Raw genomic sequence first — 21,898 nt, forward strand, 5'->3', positions numbered from 1 at the left:
TTCTCTTTATTACAAGCATCTGGAGTCTGCAGCAAAACAAGACACTGGTTCTGTACTGTGTCTCATCTTTTTCACAACTTCATTTTGGAGTTGACAGATTGCAAATCAAGTTTTCAGGAAAGTGTAACAATATATATATACTAATATCACTGTTGATAAACGCTCAGCTTGAAAACTGAAATGTTTTAATTTATGTCTATGGAATTATAGAATAAAACATGTTGATTGTGATTATCAGTAACGCCGCCTCTGTGACAGACAAGTGTCAAGAATGCACTGCACAACTTCAATCATTGAAAACAAGCAATTTGAACTTAACACCTATCAGGCAATACACCATAAATGGCTCATGCGCTTGAATTCTGTCTCTGTTTACATTATGTAATACAAAGACAGGCAGATGTGATACTTGTACACATGACAATGTGCCAGGTTAGAATGCTACAATTGTTGTGATGCAAACAAACTGCGTTTATTTTCTCAGATGACTGGATCAGATGGAAATCGACGAATGACATTTTCCTGCCACACAGCAGTTCACCTTCTCAATACTTGTCGATTGGATCGATGGCAAATGCAGAAAAAATGAACATGTATTTACAAAACCCAGCAACTTCATATACTCACCTTAATGGAAAATATACCAGCCAATGAAATGTTTTTGCTACACTTGCATGCGCGACTACCTGCTCTGACCATACGAACTCATATACATCAAAACACAACAAAAATCACCAAAACTGCAACAATATCCTCTAAAACCGAAACAATTGCTCTTTAACGGGAAACTAATCATTTGAAATGGAAAAAAACTCACTTATCAGCTACAACAACGCCAGGGAACGGTCGCCGACCGCACAAAATGGTAGTCATGGCATCCAAAAATGGCTACCATTAAGTATCCCGAAATGGCATAGACATCATAAAAGATGGCGGCCAGGAGAGACGAACACCGGGCTTTGGTCAATAATGTTTTTCATCACCATGAGTCTAATTCTTGAAAATTTGATATTGGGATATTAGGCATCAACCCTTTTTGTATTAATCTTTAAGTTGTTTAAGTCTCTGTTCAAACTTCCCAGTGTCAGCTTTGCAATTCTGAACAATGTGGTCCCTCATTCGTCCGAATAGGTTTTGTCCTTTGATGTCGACAATGTATTGTGCTACTGTTTCTCTTCAGTTTTGTTACTGAAGTATTCATTGTGTCACATTCAACTTGGTGATTTAAAGTGACTTGATCACTACATGTGTATTGCATATCTAAGTGTTATTTTGACTTCTACAATAAAGTGAACGAGTGCAAACTCAATCCACTGGTAAGGGAGGGACCTCTGTTTCAAGTCCACAGGAGGCATCATTTTGAGACTTACAAGAACTAAGACATACAAATTTTTGTACCAGAAATTAAGGGTTGTTAAATGGTGTAAAAATATTTGGATGTATGGAATATTTTGAAGAACAATTGGAAATGATAAAACTGAAGAACGATAAAATCTTCCTGATACACAGTTGATACCCAGTTTATACACAGTTGAAATCATAAGCATTTTGATGTTTCTTTCTCTGATGAGAACGCAATGTTGCCCGATTTTGAACTTCTTTTTATTCTGAATACACTCAGACGTTGACATTTTCAGAACAAATCCTATTCGGTCGAACGAGGGACCAAATTGTTCAGAATCGCGAGCCTGACACGGAGAATTATCAACATAGGTTTAAAGCTTAATACAAAAGGGGGTTTATGCGCTACATCCCAATATCAAATTTTCAAGATTAGACTCATGATAACAAAAAACATTGTTGACCAAAGCCTGTTCGTCTCCCCTTGCCGCCATCTTTTAAGATATCTGTGCCGTTTCGGGATGCTATGGCTGCCGTTTTTGGATGCTATGACTGCCGTTTTGTGCACTCAGCGACCGTTCTCGGGCGCTGTTGTAGCTGATATGCAAGTTTTGTTTCCATTTCAAACAAAGAGTTTTCCATTAAAGGGCATTTGGTTTGATTTTAGAGGATATTGCTGCAGTTTTGGTTGTTTGGGTTCTGTTTTGGTGTATATGAGTTCAGTTTTGATGATTTGTTCACTGTTAGTATGGTAACAGGCCTGTGCTGGTAGTCTAGACCACATATTTGGTGTACCCCTCTGATAACTGTAAATTGGCATAACTGATATGGCAGAAAGTTATGAATAATAATAATATGTGCATTCATATTGACCATTCACTATTCAAACTCCACTCACGAAGTGAATGTTCATAGCATGGCATATGATTACCCCGGATAACCCAAGCTGCCTGTTAGGCAGGAAGGTTATAGTCACATGACTTATCCCACCGGGTACCCATTTTCTGAGGTGAACAGAGGCAAGTTTGAACAAACTCTCTTGCCTAAGGTGAGACCACATGTGTCATGTGCCTCGTTGTGGGGCAGGACTGATGCCCTAGAAACTTTCAGGAGTCAAGCTGTCGGTCACCCATGCAAGCACTATCTGTGCCCATCGTTGCTCAACTTCACCTGATTGTGACCTGAGCTTCATGCACAGGACCACATGTCACCATGTAGAAAATGGTAAAATGTAACACATATTATTTGGGGGATTAAATATTTCAGTTCTGATCCCAATACTTTTGTTAGGTTTTGATAGGAAATATAACATGTTACAACGGAAAATTGAATGGATTGCCAGAAAACAGCAGTGACACCAGATAAGACATCGTTTAGAACACAAATCATTGAAAATAGGGTCAAGATGAAATTGAAATGCCAGTGATGGCTGTCAGAGTGTCTATGTATTGCTTTGAACATACACAAGATGATTGATTAGTTAAATGTGTGGGAGACATAACGCCCATGTCATGACCCAGATGTGACTAATATTTTACAGTATGATTGACATTATTTGGTGTAATTTGTGTATTTTTAGTATTGGCTTGATCTGCTGGCCGTGATGAGGTGATTGATGACTTTTTGGAAAATAATGCCAAAATATTATTGACATCTATGTTTTAGTAAGCATCCAAAATGCCTGAAAAATTGATATGTAAATATGTATCTGAAAATAAGGTGAAATGAAACACCAGAATTTCCTCTCAGAATCACCTCAATTTATCAATCATAAACATGGTAATCATGGGAAATAAGAAATGAAATAGGTTATACCTCAGTGTGAAAATTGAATATGAATTGTTCTTTATGTGATTCCAAATTCAAATATTGTGTGAGAATGTATTTTTGTCAAATTCTTTATTATGAGGGACATTCATGAGCACATAAAACATACAAGATAACACCTTGAAAACATCCTGAAACCACAAGATCCACAAGACCTAATCCTTTGTCCAGACCATTTGTCACCACTGGGGCATCAAGAAACAAACAACACAAACATCATTGTCGTTGAGGATTTGATACCCCAAAATGAATCGTTACCTGATAGAAGGTATAAAGAAACTGTGAGTTGAATCAATGTCACATTTTACACCTTTCCAACATTGTTGCCAGAAAAGTTAGGATGGCTGGAGGTTGACGCCAAGGTTATGTAAGGTGGTTGAGATAAAGTAATCAAAGTGATCCATTACTCACTGATATCCGTTGATGTGATTTATGTATCACCGACAAGTTGGTCAGCAAAAACCATCCTCAGTGAACTTTGTTACTAATTCTATAGGAAACACAGTGAGATGGTGATATCAGTCAGTAGGTCACAGTATCAACAGACCACTGTCTGTTCATAGGACATAGGGCAGACCATTATCTACTCATAAGACAGACCACTATATATTCTTAGTGAGTGAGTGAGTTTTGTTTTGCGCAGCACTCACCATTATTCCAGCTATGTGGCGGCGGTCTGTAAATAATCGAGTCCGGACCAGACAATTCAATGATCAACAGCATGAGCATCTATCTGCACAGTTGGGAACAGTGTGCCTGACCACCTGATCTACTCTTAGGACAGACCATTCTCTATTCATATGACATAGGACAGACTTCTATCTATTCTTAGGACAGACCATTATCTATTCACATGACACAGGGCAGACCTATCTATTCTTAGGACAGACCATTATGTATTCATATGACATAGGACAGACCTCTATCTATTCTTAGGACAGGCCATTATGTATTCATATGACATAGGACAGACCTCTATCTATTCTTAGACCACTAACTATTTGCAGGACAAACTGCTCTCTATTCACAGGACATTCTCATGGATACTGATTCATGCAAAAATTCATTTTAGGTATTGACCATGAATTATGATTCAAGTATTAGGAAAGTATGAATACAGAATATTGGTTGCATCATGATCAGAAACAGCTCAGAAAACATGGGACAGGCCACTATATGTTCTTAGGGCAATCCACTATCTCCATTCATATCGGTTTATTCTACAGTAAATATGACTACACGACTTTAATGTTAAAATTTAATTATGGCCGAGAATAGGTTGACTGTCAATTACATTTGTTATTAGAATCAAGTGATATGGATTTAGTTGAAAGGCTTTGTTACATGGCTGATTGCATGCCATCATACCTCAGTCAGATTGCTCATGCTGTCCATCAGTCAATGAGTCATTAGTCTACATCAGAGTGCTGTATACCACATTATCCATAGTCAACCATCACCGCCATCAAAATCATTGTCATCACCATTGTCGTCGTCATCATATTCATCATGATAATACATGCATACTAAATTTTTTCATATCATTTCTCATCTCAATTTTATCTATATTTATGAGTGTGAATATGGTGAAGATATTAAAACCGTTATGGAGTAAATTATCATCACGTGCTTGACAATGGTGTAAGTGTCTACACTAAAATGACACTCTCATTGCAACAAAGAAGTTGACCATCCATAGAAATTGGTTTTCCTTCAGCTTCTAAAATGACTCTGGAAGGAGTTATCTTTATCTGATCCGTTTTTAATCAAACCTATCAGACTCATTAGTTACTATTATTATTGTTGATGTGTTTCAGTATCGTATTGGTCAGCTGTATATGATCACCAAGCACTGCCATGAGCAGAGCGAGAAGGGAGAGGGGGTCGAGGTCATCAAGAACGAGGAATGTGAGCATCCGGAACATGGACATGGTCAGTACACTGAGAAACGAATACACCTGTCCAGGTAAGAAACAAATCGTCAATATGTGTGCCTTCCAGGTGATGTAGAAAATTGTTGGTAGACATCAGGATTAAATAGCTGACATATTTACTTGTTCAGATAAGATATAACATTGTATACTGACAATTTAGTACACCTGTCCAGATAATGTGTTTAATTGCTGTGTGAGAATTAAGTACACCTGTAAAGGTAAAACACCATTGAGCACTAAGAAATATGGACATTTGACCATGTGAAATGTCACATTTTAATTAAGTATCGTCAATCTATGATCATAAAATGCCCCATTGCTCAGTAAGAAGTGAATACACATACCCAAATAAAAGGTAAGCAGTGAGAATGGAGTACACCTGTCCAGGTAAGCAGTGAGCATTCAGTACACCTGTCCTTGTAAGGAGTGAATATACCTTTTCTCATAAGCTTTAGGAACGGAGTACCACTGTTCAGGAAAGCAACAAGAACTAAGTACACCTAGCTGTTTGGATACACAGTGAGATGCAAGCGCACCTTTCCAGATAAGCAGGAAAACTTGAATACGCCTGTACATGTAAGCAGTAATGATTAATGCACCTGTGCATGTAAGCAGTAATAATTAGTACACCTGTACATGCAAGCAGTGATAATTAGTACACCTGTACATGTAAGCAGTATTAATTAGTACACCTGTACATGTAAGCAGTATTAATTAGAACACCTGTACATGTAAGCAGTAATAATTAGTACACCTGTACATGCAAGCAGTAATAATTAGTACACCTGTACATGCAAGCAGTAATAATTAGTACACCTGTACATGCAAGCAGTGATAATTAGTACACCTGTACATGCAAGCAGTAATAATTAGTACACCTGTACATGTAAGCAGTATTAATTAGAACACCTGTACATGCAAGCAGTGATAATTAGTGCACCTGTACATGCAAGCAGTAATAATTAGTACACCTGTACATGTAAGCAGTATTAATTAGAACACCTGTACATGTAAGCAGTATTAATTAGAACACCTGTACATGTAAGCAGTAATAATTAGTACACCTGTACATGTAAGCAGTAATAATTAGTACACCTGTACATGCAAGCAGTATTAATTAGTACACCTGTACATGCAAGCAGTATTAATTAGTACACCTGTACATGCAAGCAGTGATAATTAGTACACCTGTACATGCAAGCAGTAATAATTAGTACACCTGTACATGTAAGCAGTATTAATTAGAACACCTGTACATGTAAGCAGTAATAATTAGTACACCTGTACATGTAAGCAGTAATAATTAGTACACCTGTACATGAAAGCAGCATTAATTTGTACACATGTACAGGTAAGCCATTTTAAGTTCACCATTCCATTGAAGTGAAAATTGAGTACCCCTGTACAGGTAAGCAATGAGAATTAAGTTCCACCTTACTGGATACACAGTGAGCTTCAAGTTCACCTTTCCAGATGAGAAGGAAAACTTGAGTACACCTGTACATGTTGATTGTGATAATTAGTTCACCTGTCCATGTGAGCTGGGAGATCTGTTCTGTTCAGGTACACAAGGGAATTCCAGTACACTGTTCTAGATAGTTAGTGAATTTTTAGTACACCTACTCAGGTAAGCAGTGAGTATTAAGTACATGTATAATGTTTATTGTGTAAACTGTGTCTATCCACATATAGTGTCAAATTGTAATGAAAGAATCAATACCTATATCTGACTTGTTACATACCATACAATCGTTGAAGAAATCAATATACATACATTAAATATAGGTATATGTTCTGAGTAATTGCTGATTGGCAGAAACACCTGCAAAGGTAATTTCTCACACTATGCAATAAAAACGAATGATAAATATGTATGTATGATGTGGCACAGTACATGGAAAATATGTTTGTTGGTTAGGCGTGATGTCAAATATTAGGCATGTTAACACTTTCTCTGTATTAAAACAACCTTTCTCCTACACCGGGGCATGGGTCCTGTCATCTATACATGACAAATATCAGTATGTGTCCAGCGTGCTTTTCTTGATGAATTGCTGTAAAATTGCTGTAAAAAAGCAATTTTCGCTCACCAGGTATGCCTATCACCTGTTCACCCAGTCCTTGTTTCTAATTTTGGAAGCACTACATGCCCAGTTCTCCCAGCTGAGTGGTAAATGTCTCAGACCCTTTTTTTTTCATTCCTCCCATACCAGAGGCAACGGGGTAGTCTAGTGGTTCATGCACTCACTTGTTCACAGAGGTTCAAATCCATCCATAGGTACAATGTGTGAAGACCATATATACCAGGTCATGATATTGCTTGAATATTTCTAAAAATTGCATAAAAATATATTCACTCTTTCTTTGCAAAGCTGGCCTGACATGGTATAACTGAAATACTGTTTAAAGCACCATTAAACCTCGGCTCACTCACTCACTCACTCGCTCACTCGCTCACTCGCTCACTCGCTCACTCACATTTTGAAAACTTTCTGACATTCCATAATACCAGTGCCAACTGCATTAGTTAGGCAACCTTTCTTAATATCATTACCAACTTTCCTGTAATTGTTGCTTTTTTTGCTTTTGACAGCCGGCTGCCAGGTTGGGTACAATCCATTATTCCAAGAATCTTTTATATAACAGAAAAGGCATGGAACTTTTATCCATTTACCATCACAGGTATGTAATTATGTGTTTGTTTCGTGTTGTGTCCCATTCTCGATTATCTCTCGTACTGTATCTCTGACATTAAAGATAAATCTTAATCAGCACTGAAATCAGATAGGATAGCAATTTTCAGCCAAGTTCTGAATATGGATCAAAACAGGAAATGACTGCAAATGGGCTTATAGTTATACAGCTTTCGAAATAATTGCCAGCCTGGTTTATTGCATCGCGCCATCAGTTTCAAATATCTGCAAGCCTTTGTGGCCTTCGGTAAATCATCAGTCATTGTTCACAACTGGAATCTTTCGCTTGTTTTTCCCTTTATTAATGTTCAGGAATCAACCCTGATCCCTTATGCTACAATAACTTACAGTTTCACTTCCGGGTATTTCAGTTCTTTGCTCACAGGAACGTCAACACCATGCTTTAACAAATAAAAGCGTGTCTCAGCGTCATAGGGTTTGCGAATTAATTTTGTAGTAACAAAGTGAAATTGTTTAAAGTGTAGTCCTCTAATTTTTTTTATATTTTTATTGGTTTGACTTTAACAATTTGCCTGCAGATTTCATTCAGGGACTGTGCATTTTAAAGCCTGCTGGCAGTAACAGGCCCTGATGGCCAACTGCTAAATTAAAGTATCGCAGACACCAGGCCTATACCAATATTCATTCAGTATTTAGATTTATAAACCTAATTCTGATCACTGCCTTTAATGGTCATTATCCTTTCTACTTGCACCAATACCCGGTAAGAGGTTTTACTCCCAATGTAAAACCTGGGAATAGGTTTAACTAGATTTAAGTAAAACCTATTCCCAGGTTTTACTAGGAGTAAACCCTCGTCCCGAAAGTACCGGTTTGGAGCGATCAGCCACCGAAATCTGCATTCACAGGAAAGGAAAAACAAAAACTCTGACAACAGTGTTTTAATTGAAATTGAACGTCACTGTAACACTTCCGTGAGCGACAGTTTGTGTTGTACCGGAATCTCCCTCTGAAGTAGGAACCGACACTGTCGCAGACGTCTGAGTTTTCTTTGGAGCTGAACATGAGAGAACATCTGACGCCATTGCTTGTTGTTGATCACTGGTTCTCTTGTAAACCCTCACTGCCTCGCTTTTGTGACCTACAATAAAAGAATTCATCTTGATAAGTCATTTCAAATTGTACATAACCGTTTGAAAAGCAATTTATATGATATTGTAATCGCTTTGCTTGGGGCCATCATTGGGATTCGAACCCGGATCTTGGCATGTTAACCATAACACATGTTGACATCACAAGTTCTAGCATTTAAAATCGCCAAATTGCAATTTGGCCCAGTCACTTCAAGTTTCATTCGTGTTTTGCAGATATTCATTGAGTTACATACCAGTTTGTTCACAAATCTGTTGCTCGCTTATGTTTGCCTCGTAGAGACGGGTAGCAGCAATGCATCTGAGCGAGTGGTTCGTTTTCCTTCCTTCAATTCCGGCTTCAGCACATATTCTCTTCACCGTTGTCTGGATTGTGTTGTGGCCCATGGGCGACTCTAGGTACCATTTTCCATCCTTAGGTTTCTTCATCGGGGTGAAGTAAAACGCATTTGCTCGAGTTGAAGATGGTAGGCTGGAAAGTTAAATTGTGTTGACATAGAATCAATTAAGTATGAAATGTTTGCATTTGTCATTTATATGCCCCTAAACCAATGCGTGCAATCATCATCAGGGAGTAAAATTATAAGACAATTTACATGCAGTATGGGTCAAGTCACCCGCATGATGTGATTAAATGAGTGGTATATCTAAAGAATGTATAACATGTATCAGAAATGTATCAGAAAACATCTAATACATACCAAAGTGACTTGTACTTCATGAAAAGGCGCACATAACATCGTTCCGGGTTCTTGGTATTTTCATACGCTCGCACCTTTTTCTTCTGCAGTTTCCTGTCTTTCACTCCCCCGGCATTTGTCTTAGAGACGTCTTCCACATACTGCAGGTACCTGCGGCCGTTCTGGTCTGTATGTGGGCCTGTAATCTGAGGTTGTTGGTGTAGTCTTAAACTCCGATGTTCCTTTCCACCTCTCAAGGCGAAGTTAAGTCCTGGAAAATAAAATTCCGTACACAATTATATAATGTTTATCTATTTTGGTCTTAACACGGGATTCAAAATATCCATCCAAACTTTGTTTGGTTTGGTTTGCCTCAAAGTGAAGTCGGGCATTTTGTTCCAGTTAATCACATTTATTTTCGATGTGAAGGTTTGATTGTAAATGCCAAAATTGCTAATATCCGACTTTTCGACAGGGAAATCAAATGCAAAATGCAACTCACCAGTTAAGTAGAGGACTGTGTCCAGGAGTTTTTGCGGCGTGCCTTCTCCAAGAGCCCCCTTCTCCCACAGAGTGTTCTCCTCGTCTCGAGTTATCACCTCTGTAGGTTTTCTCACGTCTGCTCCAAGACCAGCTGTGGACCTCTCACGCATGCATGCGTCCAGTGCCTGTCTGCTGTCCTGGAACTCTTCGCCTTCCATCAGATTGTAAGGAGATTTGTTAGCTTTCAAGTGTGACGCTATTGCCGTGAATAGCCCATACACAGTAACAGCTGGGTAGCAAGTCCCGTCCACTTTCCTCGCCTCGAATAGGAAATACTTTAGGGCTGTATTTATATCTTTAGCAGTCATATCCAGCAAGTCTTCAGTCAAGACGGACGACGACAGCGCGATGTTTGCATCCATTGACCTCGTCCGACGCTCTTCTTGCCATCGCCTGAATACTCCTTTCGCCCAATCATTTTTGTACCTTGTCGTTCTTGGAACACATCGAGATAATTTCCTTTCAATATCTTCCTCAGTCAAAGGTGCCGCGAAACGGAACAGAAAATCATCATCATCATCATCATCAGCAGCAGCATTGTCATCATCTTTCTTAAACTGCGACTGTGTTAAAAACATTTCGTCTTCGCTCTGGTTTGCCATGGTTAGCAATGAGCGGATTCAAGTAACCACGTGGTATATAACTGACTCACTCACAAAAAACACGTGCACTGCGTGAAAATCCCGTGCGTTTTCTAACTTGTGCATTAGAGTTGCGACATTGCTGTCATTCCGAATGTTCGCGGTATAGTGAGGTCCTAATTCCTTAAAACGCAATATTTAAAATGACAGTTTATAAGCAAGAGAAAAAACTTCTCCTCAGTTTTGGTAGAGAATGTAAACCTTCGGGGGTCGGGAAATCCCTCGGGGCTACGCCCCTCGGGATTTCCCTACCCCTCAGGTTTACATTCTCTACCAAAACTTCGGAGGCGTTTTTTCTCCTATACATAACTCCCTCGATTATCAAGGATGAATGAGGACCGACCAGTGATGTTTATGGTTATGGACGCCTATGCTGATCCAGGTTAAAATGTTCTTCAGCAACCCATACTTAGTTAATGTCCTAGAAGTGGTCAGCAGGAATGGGTGGTCAGGCTCACTGTCATGGCTGACACATACAATATGCCAGCTGTGTAGATCGATTGCTCATGCTCTGGATCACAGGATTGTCTGATCCAGTCTCACCGATTTGCAGACCGCCACTATTTAGCTGTAATAGTGAAATGTGACAACACATAATTTTTGCTCTTGAAGAAAGAACATGAAAATATTTTGTCAGTTACCAGTTAGAAATATAATATTTCAATAAATTGAAGAAATTTGTACATTGTCTGGAATTTTTCTGTATGAATCCAGGGATGCAATAAATAAGCCTGGAAATACATAAAAAAGCAAAGTTTCAAACAATTTAAATTCATTTGAACTGATAAATATTGGCTCCTTTGATACCAAACTGATAAAATATTTGTAAATTTCTTTTCACTATGGTATATTTTTCATAATCACTTCAGTCTCAAATTAAAAAGCTTTCTCTTGATTTATTGTAATTAACAACTTGTTTGTTGAAAACATTCCCGTGATGTGTTGCATTGTTTAGCCAAGTTGATGAAATGTGCCTGATATAAGGTAGCAGACGCATACTGATGCATGCACTTTTATACCTGGGATTTCTTCAACATCTTTTGATGATATATACTGAACAAAAATAGTTAAGGATATTTGTAAATTTTGAAATTATGAATAATGATGTATTTATTCACTGACATGCTGATTAAAATATGAGTCATAAAAATACCAACATCCCTAACTTGTTTTGTCCAGTATATGTGTGATAGCTAATGGATGGATGACAGCCATCAGTGGAAACAGATTAACTGTCTGTTCTCTCGGAATGGAAACAGGATAAATGAGACCTTGATATCCAACTGTGTCTACTCATAATCAACAGATGCATCCTGAAAGTTTATACCAACCTAAGCCATTCTGTGGTCTTTTCATCAGAATGAGATTAAGGCGACATTGTTTGTCCAGAAACCTTCACTGCCAGATTTGTTTATGGTTTATTTGATATTTAATGTCACACTTAGTAATATGCCAGCTATATGGCAGTGATCTGTAAATAATCTAGTCTGGACCAGACAATCCAGTGATCAACAATATGAGCATTGATATACATAACTGGGATACAATGACAAGCCTGACCACATGATCCCATTAGTCGCCTCTTACTACAAGCTTGGGTAACTGAAGATCCGTTCTAAAACAGATCTTCATGGGCAGCAGTATAGCATGTTATCTCACACCATACTCTGGTATGTCTTTAGTTAACATACTGTAGTGTTTGAAAAGCATGGGTTGCTGAAACCCAATTTTAACCTAGATCTTCACAGGTACTTGACTGCTAGTTGTGGGTACTGCAAAGAATATTCACATTGCGATATATTGCACTGCAAAAGCATCTATTGCGATATGTAGTGCGATATATTGCAAGACATATTCTTGAACAAAACACTACTTATAGTTGAGTTAATGCTTGATTTATAAAGCTAATACACAACAAAATCACTACACTTTATTAGACTTTATTAAACTTAAATAACAAATTTTCATCATGACAAACTAAAAGTGTGAATAATATTTGGCACAAAAGACACAAGGAAATGTCAAAAAATATGCTAGTGTTATGAAGCTTTTTTTATCAACGTATCACAATACATATCATTTTCATGTCTGAACCGGTATATTCCGGTAAACTGTTACATCGCACAGCCTTTTTGACAACCAGAAGCGATGGTAGGGTAGACTTGTGGTTAAAGCGTTTGCTCTTCAGGTCAATGACATGGGTTTATTTCCTGACATGGGAACAATGTGTGAAGCCCATTTCTGATATCCAGTGCCAGAATGCTGGCAAACAAATATATTCACTCACTTAGCTAGAAGTTCATTTAATCACCTGGGAACTGAAAGTCAAAGTAATACAAACTCTGTTGAGTACAAGTTGAAGGGACCTATCTAAATATTACTTAGTTGAGGTTCCAATCTAACAGGATCCTTTGTCAAGCTTGCTGACTTGGTTAACACGTGTCACCATGTTGATCAATGCTCAAGATGACTCAATCCCTGGATTGCTGAACCAAGATTCTGTTATTTAGAGACTGCCATCATATAGCCGGAACATTGCTGAACACAGCATTCATTGGGCATGGGCATATGCTGTTTATTTAATTTTGTGCTTAAATTTATAAAATAACTCTAAATCCGTTACATGTATCTGAATTCTGATGCCAAAAATGAAATCAGGGGTATCCAATTACGCCATGTGTCAAATTCTGTATAGATACACCCCAAAACAGTAAAGGTATGGAAAAATTAAGATATTTTCGGCGAAAAAAGTGGTCAGCGATTTTCCAGTAATTATGAACACACTTGATCCAAACCTGGACCCAGAATATGGACACTTTAATTGACTCTAAAATATTTATTTGTGGCCTGATTTTCAAAAGGAAAATTGATCTGAAATCAGTAGAATGCCAGCTATCAGACAATGTTATTTGTATTCAGTTATCTGTAATATGAAAAAGTCATGTGGTATAGCTACATTCAAAGAACAAACAAACATGTAGCTGGATATGAAGTCTGAAAATGTACATAATATGACTTCCTCCAAAAAAGAAAAGAATAATCTACAATAATATAATACTTTGTGTGTTCTTTACTTTCATGGTCTGCTTGGCTTCAAACAGAATACACAGTGAGTATGTTTTGTTGTTGTCTGAAGTTCTCTAGTTAATTACTAGTCTACTGAGTCAATCAAAATTTACATTACATTCAGGCATGCTGTCTGTGCAGAATTTGAATTGAAAAGATTGTCCTGGGCCCTGTCAGTGTGCTCCTTGAGTATTTGAATCTAGAACCCTTCATATTCCAACTTGATGTCCTTGACAAGAAAGAAAGAGCACAATGGTTTGACTGACATTATCTTGTTGAAAGATGCTATTTGTTTTTTCCTTGCCTATTACTTGGTTTTAAAGCTTTACAACAAGGAGTCAGTATACTGTGTCTGTATGCTATATATGTTGAACTGCAGTGTTTGACAAACAATTGCATGCACACATATGCACACATGTTATGTGGAAATAGGATATCTACAGGCACGTAGCAAGCCATTTGTTTCAGTCCGAAAGATTGCAAAGCTTCATATTTAGATAGTGTTGGGTGTTGGTTCAGCTGTGATAGCAAATATCATACGTAAATTTTGGTAGCTATGGTAGCTACCCTGGTTTATTTTTTATGGTAGTAAAAACACACAGTTGATTTATTTGAATTCGTAAACTAAAAACGATGACTTTGGTACAGAAATCTGAAAATCGTCTTACGTAAAACAACCAACTTATTGCACCTACACCAAGTACACATCAAATGCCTATATGTATTCCTTATGTAACGAAGTTCCGTTGGTATCCTCAAAACAGTTTCGCCCCATAAGTGTTTTCAGACTGCATGCGACACAGAGATTGCATCTTCCTTGCTGTAACTCGCGTTTGATGGTGTAAACCTACACGTGTTATTTGCCGTCATTCCCTGGATGGTCAGTAAATGAATTTATAACAGGTATAATTAGTAGGAACAACACTCAACAAAGGTTCCCATTTGGCAGTTCTGCTGTCTGGAGTAAATACTCAATATCATAAATTAAGGTCTGTAATGGCAAATGTATTGTATGTTATGTAATATGTGCATGCAAGTGATGCAAGAGGGTTTATCACCTGAGTTACAAAAACAAACATCGATCAAAGGATTAACCGATAACACACTGATTGATTAATTACTTTTATCTTCTACAGTGGATTTGTCAAAAGGCAGTGTGTGTAGATGTACTAATCTATACTGACTACATCCTGTCGTAAAGCGCGAGTGTAAAAACAACATCCTCCCTTCAAAGAATTAACCACCCTTGCGTTGATTGATTGATTGCTCATTATTGGTTAACTAAATTACTTAGAATGGCGGACATCATACAATTAGTTGCCAGGTGTGCTATCTTGGGTGACCAATGAGTGGTTTATCAGGTTTTCACCAATGTGAAAGACACGTTAAAAGATGTATTACTTTTTCGCAAATTAGACTGTTGTAAGACCCACGACACAGAGCAGGATTATTTACCAGCTGCAGATGAATGGAATATCTTTCTTTTATGTGGATATTGATGGATACATTCTTGAACAAGGTAGTAGCCTGATATTGTTGCTATAAAATTAGTCTGTTTTGCATTCATTATTTGCAGTTTGTTTTAATTTATTTGTTGTAGCATTCAGCAGAATCTGTATGACAGAAAACACACACTAGATCGTGTATGTGTGTGAAATAGGATCCACATTGGCAATCTATCTGTCTATAATTAAACTCTCAATTGCGCATACAGACTGCGCGGCAGAGGTCACGAACCAGTCACGAATTCTGGGATATCATCCGGGTACTCACGGGAGAAAAACAATAACAAAAGTTTACACCAGTCCACGGAAATTGCTCCGCATCAGTGCCCCTTTAATGTTTACCAATAAAACAGGAATATTACTGACAAGAGCAAGTTCTGATAATTAACGCAAGAATAACTGTGATGTGCAGAGACTGTAGTGGGGATCATACTCCATCTTATATTTTTTTAAATTACACTTTGTCATTTGTACTTTGAGGGTCGATTCCCATCCAGGATTTTTGCTAAATGTGTCAGAACACCATTCTTTTGGTAAGTGAAGTAAATCACACCATAACCCAGCCAGCTGCAAACTCAGTGATAACTTATTGTTACTTGATTGGAATTTTTACAAAAGTATTTGGACTTTTTCTTTGTCCCTATGGATGTACTAATAAATTTTGTTGCATCCACTGTCACTTTTTATGCATATAGAACACATGAAATTGCATCCTCTGCATCCCTGTAGATCACTGAATTTGTGTGCCGGCAAATAGGCACCTTACTCTGACAAGCGTGGGTTTGAAACCCTGATGGAACTCAACCTACAAAGAACTACAGTCTATTCAGACAAAAGGTAGCCCCAAATGTGACATGTTACATTTGACCACATTCTAAATGACATTGTGTATTCATTGCTCACATAGTCCTTGAATCCTAATCTTTCTACAACTGGACAGTAGCTTATGCTGGCGTCCTGTCTGTCGGAGAGAGCTGAAATATGTGAAGAAGAACAGGAAATTAGCATTTAAGATATGTCTCACTAGCCTCCGTTAACCCTTTCAAACATGGCATGCTCCCCAATATTCAGGTCAAGGTAACTCTATATAGGTCAAGGTAGACCAGTTGATTCAAATGAGTTATGGAGGACCATACTCTATATTTTCAAAGAAAAAGTAAATTAGAAAAATGTTATCATCTTTGTTTCGTAAATTTGTTGAAATGTGAACTTCAATTATTGTGTCTATATATTTTCCTTCCCAGCTTGAAAATAAATACCTGAAAAATTGGCACAAGAAATGAATGAAAGGAAGAAAAAATATTTTCATGTTCATTAGTTTCAACCATATGTTTCTTTCATCTTCTTGAGTGGAGTATTTACAAAGTAAACAACTTAATAATTAACAACTAGAGAAGTGTCTTTGTAATCCAAGGGCCATCTGTGAGTAGATTCCTCTTTGAGTCAAAGCCCTCAATTTCGAGGGTTTACCGTTTTGATGTTTGTGTTGTAATGAGTGCTGCAATGTTTCCAGTGCTTCTGGAATTGGGTTCCTTGCCCTTCAATCACCACAAGTCTGTGACCATGGAATGTGTATGCCGTGCTGGTGAGGCTGTTTGTTTGATGTTTCAGTGCTCATTCATTCCTAAGTTTTCCATCTATATTGAGACCTGTTATGAAGACAATAATGGCTCAGCAGAAAATGTAAGTACCGGAATTTGTTGCATTGCCAGTGTTTGTTGTGTTGATGCTGATGTGGTTCTGTTAATGTTGATTTTCAGGGTCAGTTGTGGGAGAAAATGGATTGTCTTCATCCTCACCCTACTAACGGATAAACCCATCTAAGCCCTAACCGCTCTCACCCCAATCTCATCCTTCATTACCAGCCAATCTCCATTATGACATAACCCCTCAAACTTCATCACATCACAAACCCCTGAACCCCAACCCCACCCCAAACCCCAAACCCCTACTCTGTATATATTGTCATTAGTCAAGAAGCTTTAGGAGCCATGTTAGAATATTGTTAGTCACCTCTTACGATAGGCAAGGGTTGCTGAAGAGCAGTTCAAATCTGTACCTTCACAGGTTGGTTTGCTAGTGAACTGTCAACAAAAACTAATGCAAGCATGTGAAAAAGCTTACAAATCCACCACATTCAAGGATGATGTGTAATTCAGTTGTTTTTGACATGTGTGTTAGACAATATCATTATAAATTCTTATGATTTAGTATAAGTTATCTGAAGTTGGGCTTAATGTGCTGGCCTGGCAGCGTTGGTAGACACTGAGGTATACTGTCAATCATAGGGTGATAAATGTAGTAGAGACTACATTCTTTACAACTGTTATTGTTACAGAAAGTATTTTGGGAGATAGCATTAGTGATAAAGAAAGTTAGGAATGAAAGAACTTAGAGGTAAGCATTAGATTAACTTGAAGTAAAAACAGACATTGAAATGATGTAGTGTTCTTTTATAAATCTCTTTCTTTTGACAAACGATCCCCATCAACTTAATGTTTTAGGGCTCGCACAAATCGATCTTACATGAACCTCTGATGTATCGAGATGTCAGTACAGTGGAAAAGACAACAAATAAAAACATCTGTCTCTTTTTGAAAACATATTCAACTGCTCATTTAGCTCTAAGCTAAATATGCTATTAACCGTTCCATATTCTTGGCATTCATGAGCTCCATTCATAGGCCTGACCAGTTTTATTTCTTGTTTTACAGATTTTTGTCCTCTGAAAACCTAAAGGCAGGTGGAAAAAAAATAAAATAAAATTTCCAGTCAAACTAATATTCCTTTTAAAAACTCAAAATATTTTACTTTTGGCAGTTTATGAAGTGAATATGGGTTAAGAAAACAGCCTAAAAAATATTTTCTTGTGAGTTTACATTACAGCCATTTTTCCTTGGCATATTCATGAGAATTCTTGTTTCTACACTAATTTTCTTCACCAAAATGAAGGAATGCTTGGAGAAATACTTGAAAATCACAACAGCCTAATGTAGGCAGAGCACAGGTTTCATTTATAAAAGTAATTTCGCTCCACTTAAGATAAGCCGTTCTCATAAATCTAATGAAGCTGAGGTATGTTGTCCGTGTGTTGCTTGAGTTGACCCTGAGATGAAACCTCTTGATTGTGAGCCACTTACACAGGAAATCTAATTTGACAAAACTAAAATTCCTGGCTTCAAGTCAGTCTGCTTTACTCAGCTTAGAAAGAGACACTTCTGTTGCAGAGAGGATCTTGTTGTTTCTAACAGAAAGGCAACTGGGTTCTCATGAATCTTGTCCAGTTGTGTCTGATATGTCTTGTAAAAGGGATGAGCTTTCTCTATATATCCAAGGCAGATTTAGTCTTGTAGAAATGAGTGGAAAACATCTGCCCATCCATCTCTCAGATACGATGTACCCATGTAGTGATTTATTGTAATGGGATCTGACAGGTTTGTCTGAAGCTATCCATCTTGTTGGTTGCAGTTAGGCCAAATTTTAAAATACTGATGGATTATTCATAATATCATCTCATTTACAATTAACCCATGAATATCTGGGTTAGAATTTATCTTCAGCAGTGCATGCTTGTCGTAAGACATGATTAACTTATCATTGTATTCCAGTACTATGCTCATGCTATTGATCACTGGAATGTTTGTTTGAGACTGGATTATTTACAGATCACAGTCATATAGCTCCAATTTTGTTGAGTGCAGCATTAAACATGAAAAAACACCCATTTTGTTTTTTAGGTTTTTCATCTCGAGCTGAGATTGATTAATCTGGAATTACTCATCTCTGCTAAGGCAGTGACTCAGTGGCCCAGTTGTTAAAGTGTCAGCATATCAAACAGAAGCAAGTGTGATTCCCACACTCTGTAGAGCACCCATTTTTGTGTAATATTTTCATTTTAATTGATCGTGATTGATAAAATTCCTAGAGCAAAAAAACATTCAACTGCCTCAATATATACTTCCTTTCGAGAGTCGCAGCTACATTAACTTGGGGGAATCAACTGCATATCTTACGGAGCTGAATTACACGGATGTATCAACTTACAGAAAAGCATGTGCAAATATTGTGCATGAGAATTCTCCACTTTTCACTGATTTTTATCATTTATTTAACTCATGACAATAAGTTTTTTAATGTTTCAAATTTGTTTTACAATACATCAGTTCATGTGTAAACAAAATTTGCAAAGTTTATTTTAAGCAGTTGGCTGAAGTTACACAAGTGTGTCTAAACATATGAAAGGAAGTATGTTTGCGATTTTGAGCAGTTAGTTAGCAGAGCCATACTGAAGACTGGGTTCAAGCCCTTTCTATGTGTCACCTGCTGTGATATTGTCAAGAGTATTGCTAAAGCAGAATAAACATGTATTCACATGTCCACTTAATATGAGGTGCAAAACAATACATGTGTGCCAAGTTTGGGTTGGATTGCTATATTATAGCGTCATGGAGTAAGCCCACTTTACATAAATCTACAGCAAGGATGAAGATGACTCTTGAATGTTTCGTAATCTGTTGCAGTGCGTGAACCTGTCGGTGGAGGATCTGAGTGTGCGAGAAGTGGACTATGTAGACATTGTGTTTGATGAACTACCTCAGAAGCATTACAAGGAGGAAGAGGTATGATTGAGTAATGTTTAGGGATGTAATGAGTCATTGAACTATCAATGGATTGCAGTTAAGCCGCTGATAGCAATTAATCAGTGGTGGAAACGAAAAACTAGCGATGCATTGATAGTGTATGTGACTATTGATAGTTTAGGAATGGACTTCCATTGATGCACAGCGCAAAATACCGACAGTACCAGATTCGTTGACTTTGATTTAGAGTTATCCACCCCTGTTACCGCTTAAACAATTTTGATCTGTGTTTCAAGTTTTTTGTCAGGTATTAAAAGAGACTGAACCTACTTCAGCTTGTTTATATTGCATATAAACTACACATTCCTTTGCATAATAACTTCAAATGAGACAACTCAAGGAGAGAGGAAACTGTTGCAACAGACTATCGTTTTTGCAATAGTATGTTGCAACAGATTATTGCAATTGTTGTTTCCCCCTCATTAGTCAGCCTAATAATGATATACGTCAGTCTGCCATTTCACCACCCAGCTGTTCAGTCGGAAAACACTGGATGGAAATATTAAACGTTTGGGATTGAAGGCTGGATGATCCTTATGTGCTAAAAATCTATTCCGTGTTAACAGCAAACCTATAAACATGAAAATAAATTTAAGTGTCCGTGACAAAGAATGTGTATGGAATGTTCTTTAAGATCTAAACACTTTCTATTGTTGGTAGTAAAATTTTGTGACTTGACTGTGAAGCCTATTTCTGGTGTCCCTCACAGTGATACTGCTGGAATATGGTTAAAAGTAGTGAAAAACTGACTGAGTGACTGAGTGACTCACTCTTCCCTGATGATGTGAATTGTTGCTCATGATATCAACCATTGGATTGTTCTATGCACAAATATTTACATGCCACCATCATATGGCTTGGATATTGTGAATTCAGTTGTCAGCAACAAAGAAGAATGGATGAAACCTTTACTTATGTATGTAGACTTGAATGAAGAAAGCACATGCTGACGCATAAACATTTCTTCTTCAGGATCTGAAAACTTTCCAGTCCAAGAAGACAAGTCGTGGTCCCATGTCAGAAGGCTGGAGGGTAAGTCAGTGCTAGCTCACTTGCACTAAATGTTCAAATTTAGATTTTGCTCACAGAGATTACAATGAACAAAGAGACTGTTATCAGCACATATCTTTATCAGATGATGTGGAAAAGGTGAAATATTAAGGTATATATATATCAGGTAAGAGGATTCAGTTACACAATATTCTGAAGAAATGTGTATTTTCAGAAGAATGAGTAGCTTTTGAAGTCACATGGTACTACAGTCGAGGTTCTAGGAGCAGATAACTGCAAAATATCAATACACACTTACGAGGTTCTTGAAAATGATTTCATCAGTAGTCGAATATTAATCAAATGCACCATAGAGTAAATGCCTTCTTGGGTCACAGGAAGAGTAATTTATTGGGTCTGGGAAATTATGCTCATGGAGATCTCCCTTCGACATCCATTTCACTAAGTCAATCATATAGCAACACTATTTCATATGTGAGTGTGATTGTAATGCTTTTAGCAATATTCCACTCATAACATCACAGGGGCACCAGAAATTGGCCTCACACTATGTACCCATGTTGGAAAATGAACATAGGTCTTCAGCGTTATGAGCGAACGCTTTAACCACTAGGCTACCCCACCGCCCCATTTACGAACAGGATCCAAGCCTGTACGATGTTATATCACTTTTGCAGTATGGTAGTTAGAATGTTTATCAGAGAACTTCATTTTGCCACTTGCAAACCCCATTTGTGAAGCTGAGAGATGCACGATTAAAGGCTTTGAGTTCCGAAATAAGAAGGCCCGTGAAGGTGTGCGGCGTATCACTCACTCACTCACTCACTCACTCACTCACTCACTCACTCACTCACTCACTCACTCACTCACTCACTCACTCACTCACTCACTCACCAATAAGTAAT

At 37.7% G+C, this 21,898-nt stretch overlaps 2 protein-coding genes across 2 annotated transcripts in view; one reads left to right on the forward strand and one right to left on the reverse strand.

Annotated features, from left to right (window-relative positions):
• The window catches only part of LOC137284716 (UPF0764 protein C16orf89 homolog), a 441,860-nt gene that overhangs the window by 70,202 nt on the left and 349,760 nt on the right, over positions 1 to 21,898 (reverse strand). The gene's annotated exons all lie outside the window — the stretch shown is intronic.
• The window catches only part of LOC137284717 (cytoplasmic phosphatidylinositol transfer protein 1-like), a 41,064-nt gene that overhangs the window by 14,996 nt on the left and 4,170 nt on the right, over positions 1 to 21,898 (forward strand). Inside the window, exons 2-7 of the mRNA XM_067816638.1 lie at positions 4,986 to 5,134; positions 7,696 to 7,784; positions 13,873 to 13,880; positions 16,954 to 17,025; positions 19,863 to 19,961; positions 20,955 to 21,014. Coding sequence (XP_067672739.1) covers positions 4,986 to 5,134; positions 7,696 to 7,784; positions 13,873 to 13,880; positions 16,954 to 17,025; positions 19,863 to 19,961; positions 20,955 to 21,014 — 477 coding nt within the window. The remainder of the gene's footprint in view (positions 1 to 4,985; positions 5,135 to 7,695; positions 7,785 to 13,872; positions 13,881 to 16,953; positions 17,026 to 19,862; positions 19,962 to 20,954; positions 21,015 to 21,898) is intronic.

This window comes from Haliotis asinina, chromosome 5 (genome assembly GCF_037392515.1).
Source record: "Haliotis asinina isolate JCU_RB_2024 chromosome 5, JCU_Hal_asi_v2, whole genome shotgun sequence".
Taxonomy (NCBI): Eukaryota; Metazoa; Mollusca; class Gastropoda; order Lepetellida; family Haliotidae; genus Haliotis; species Haliotis asinina.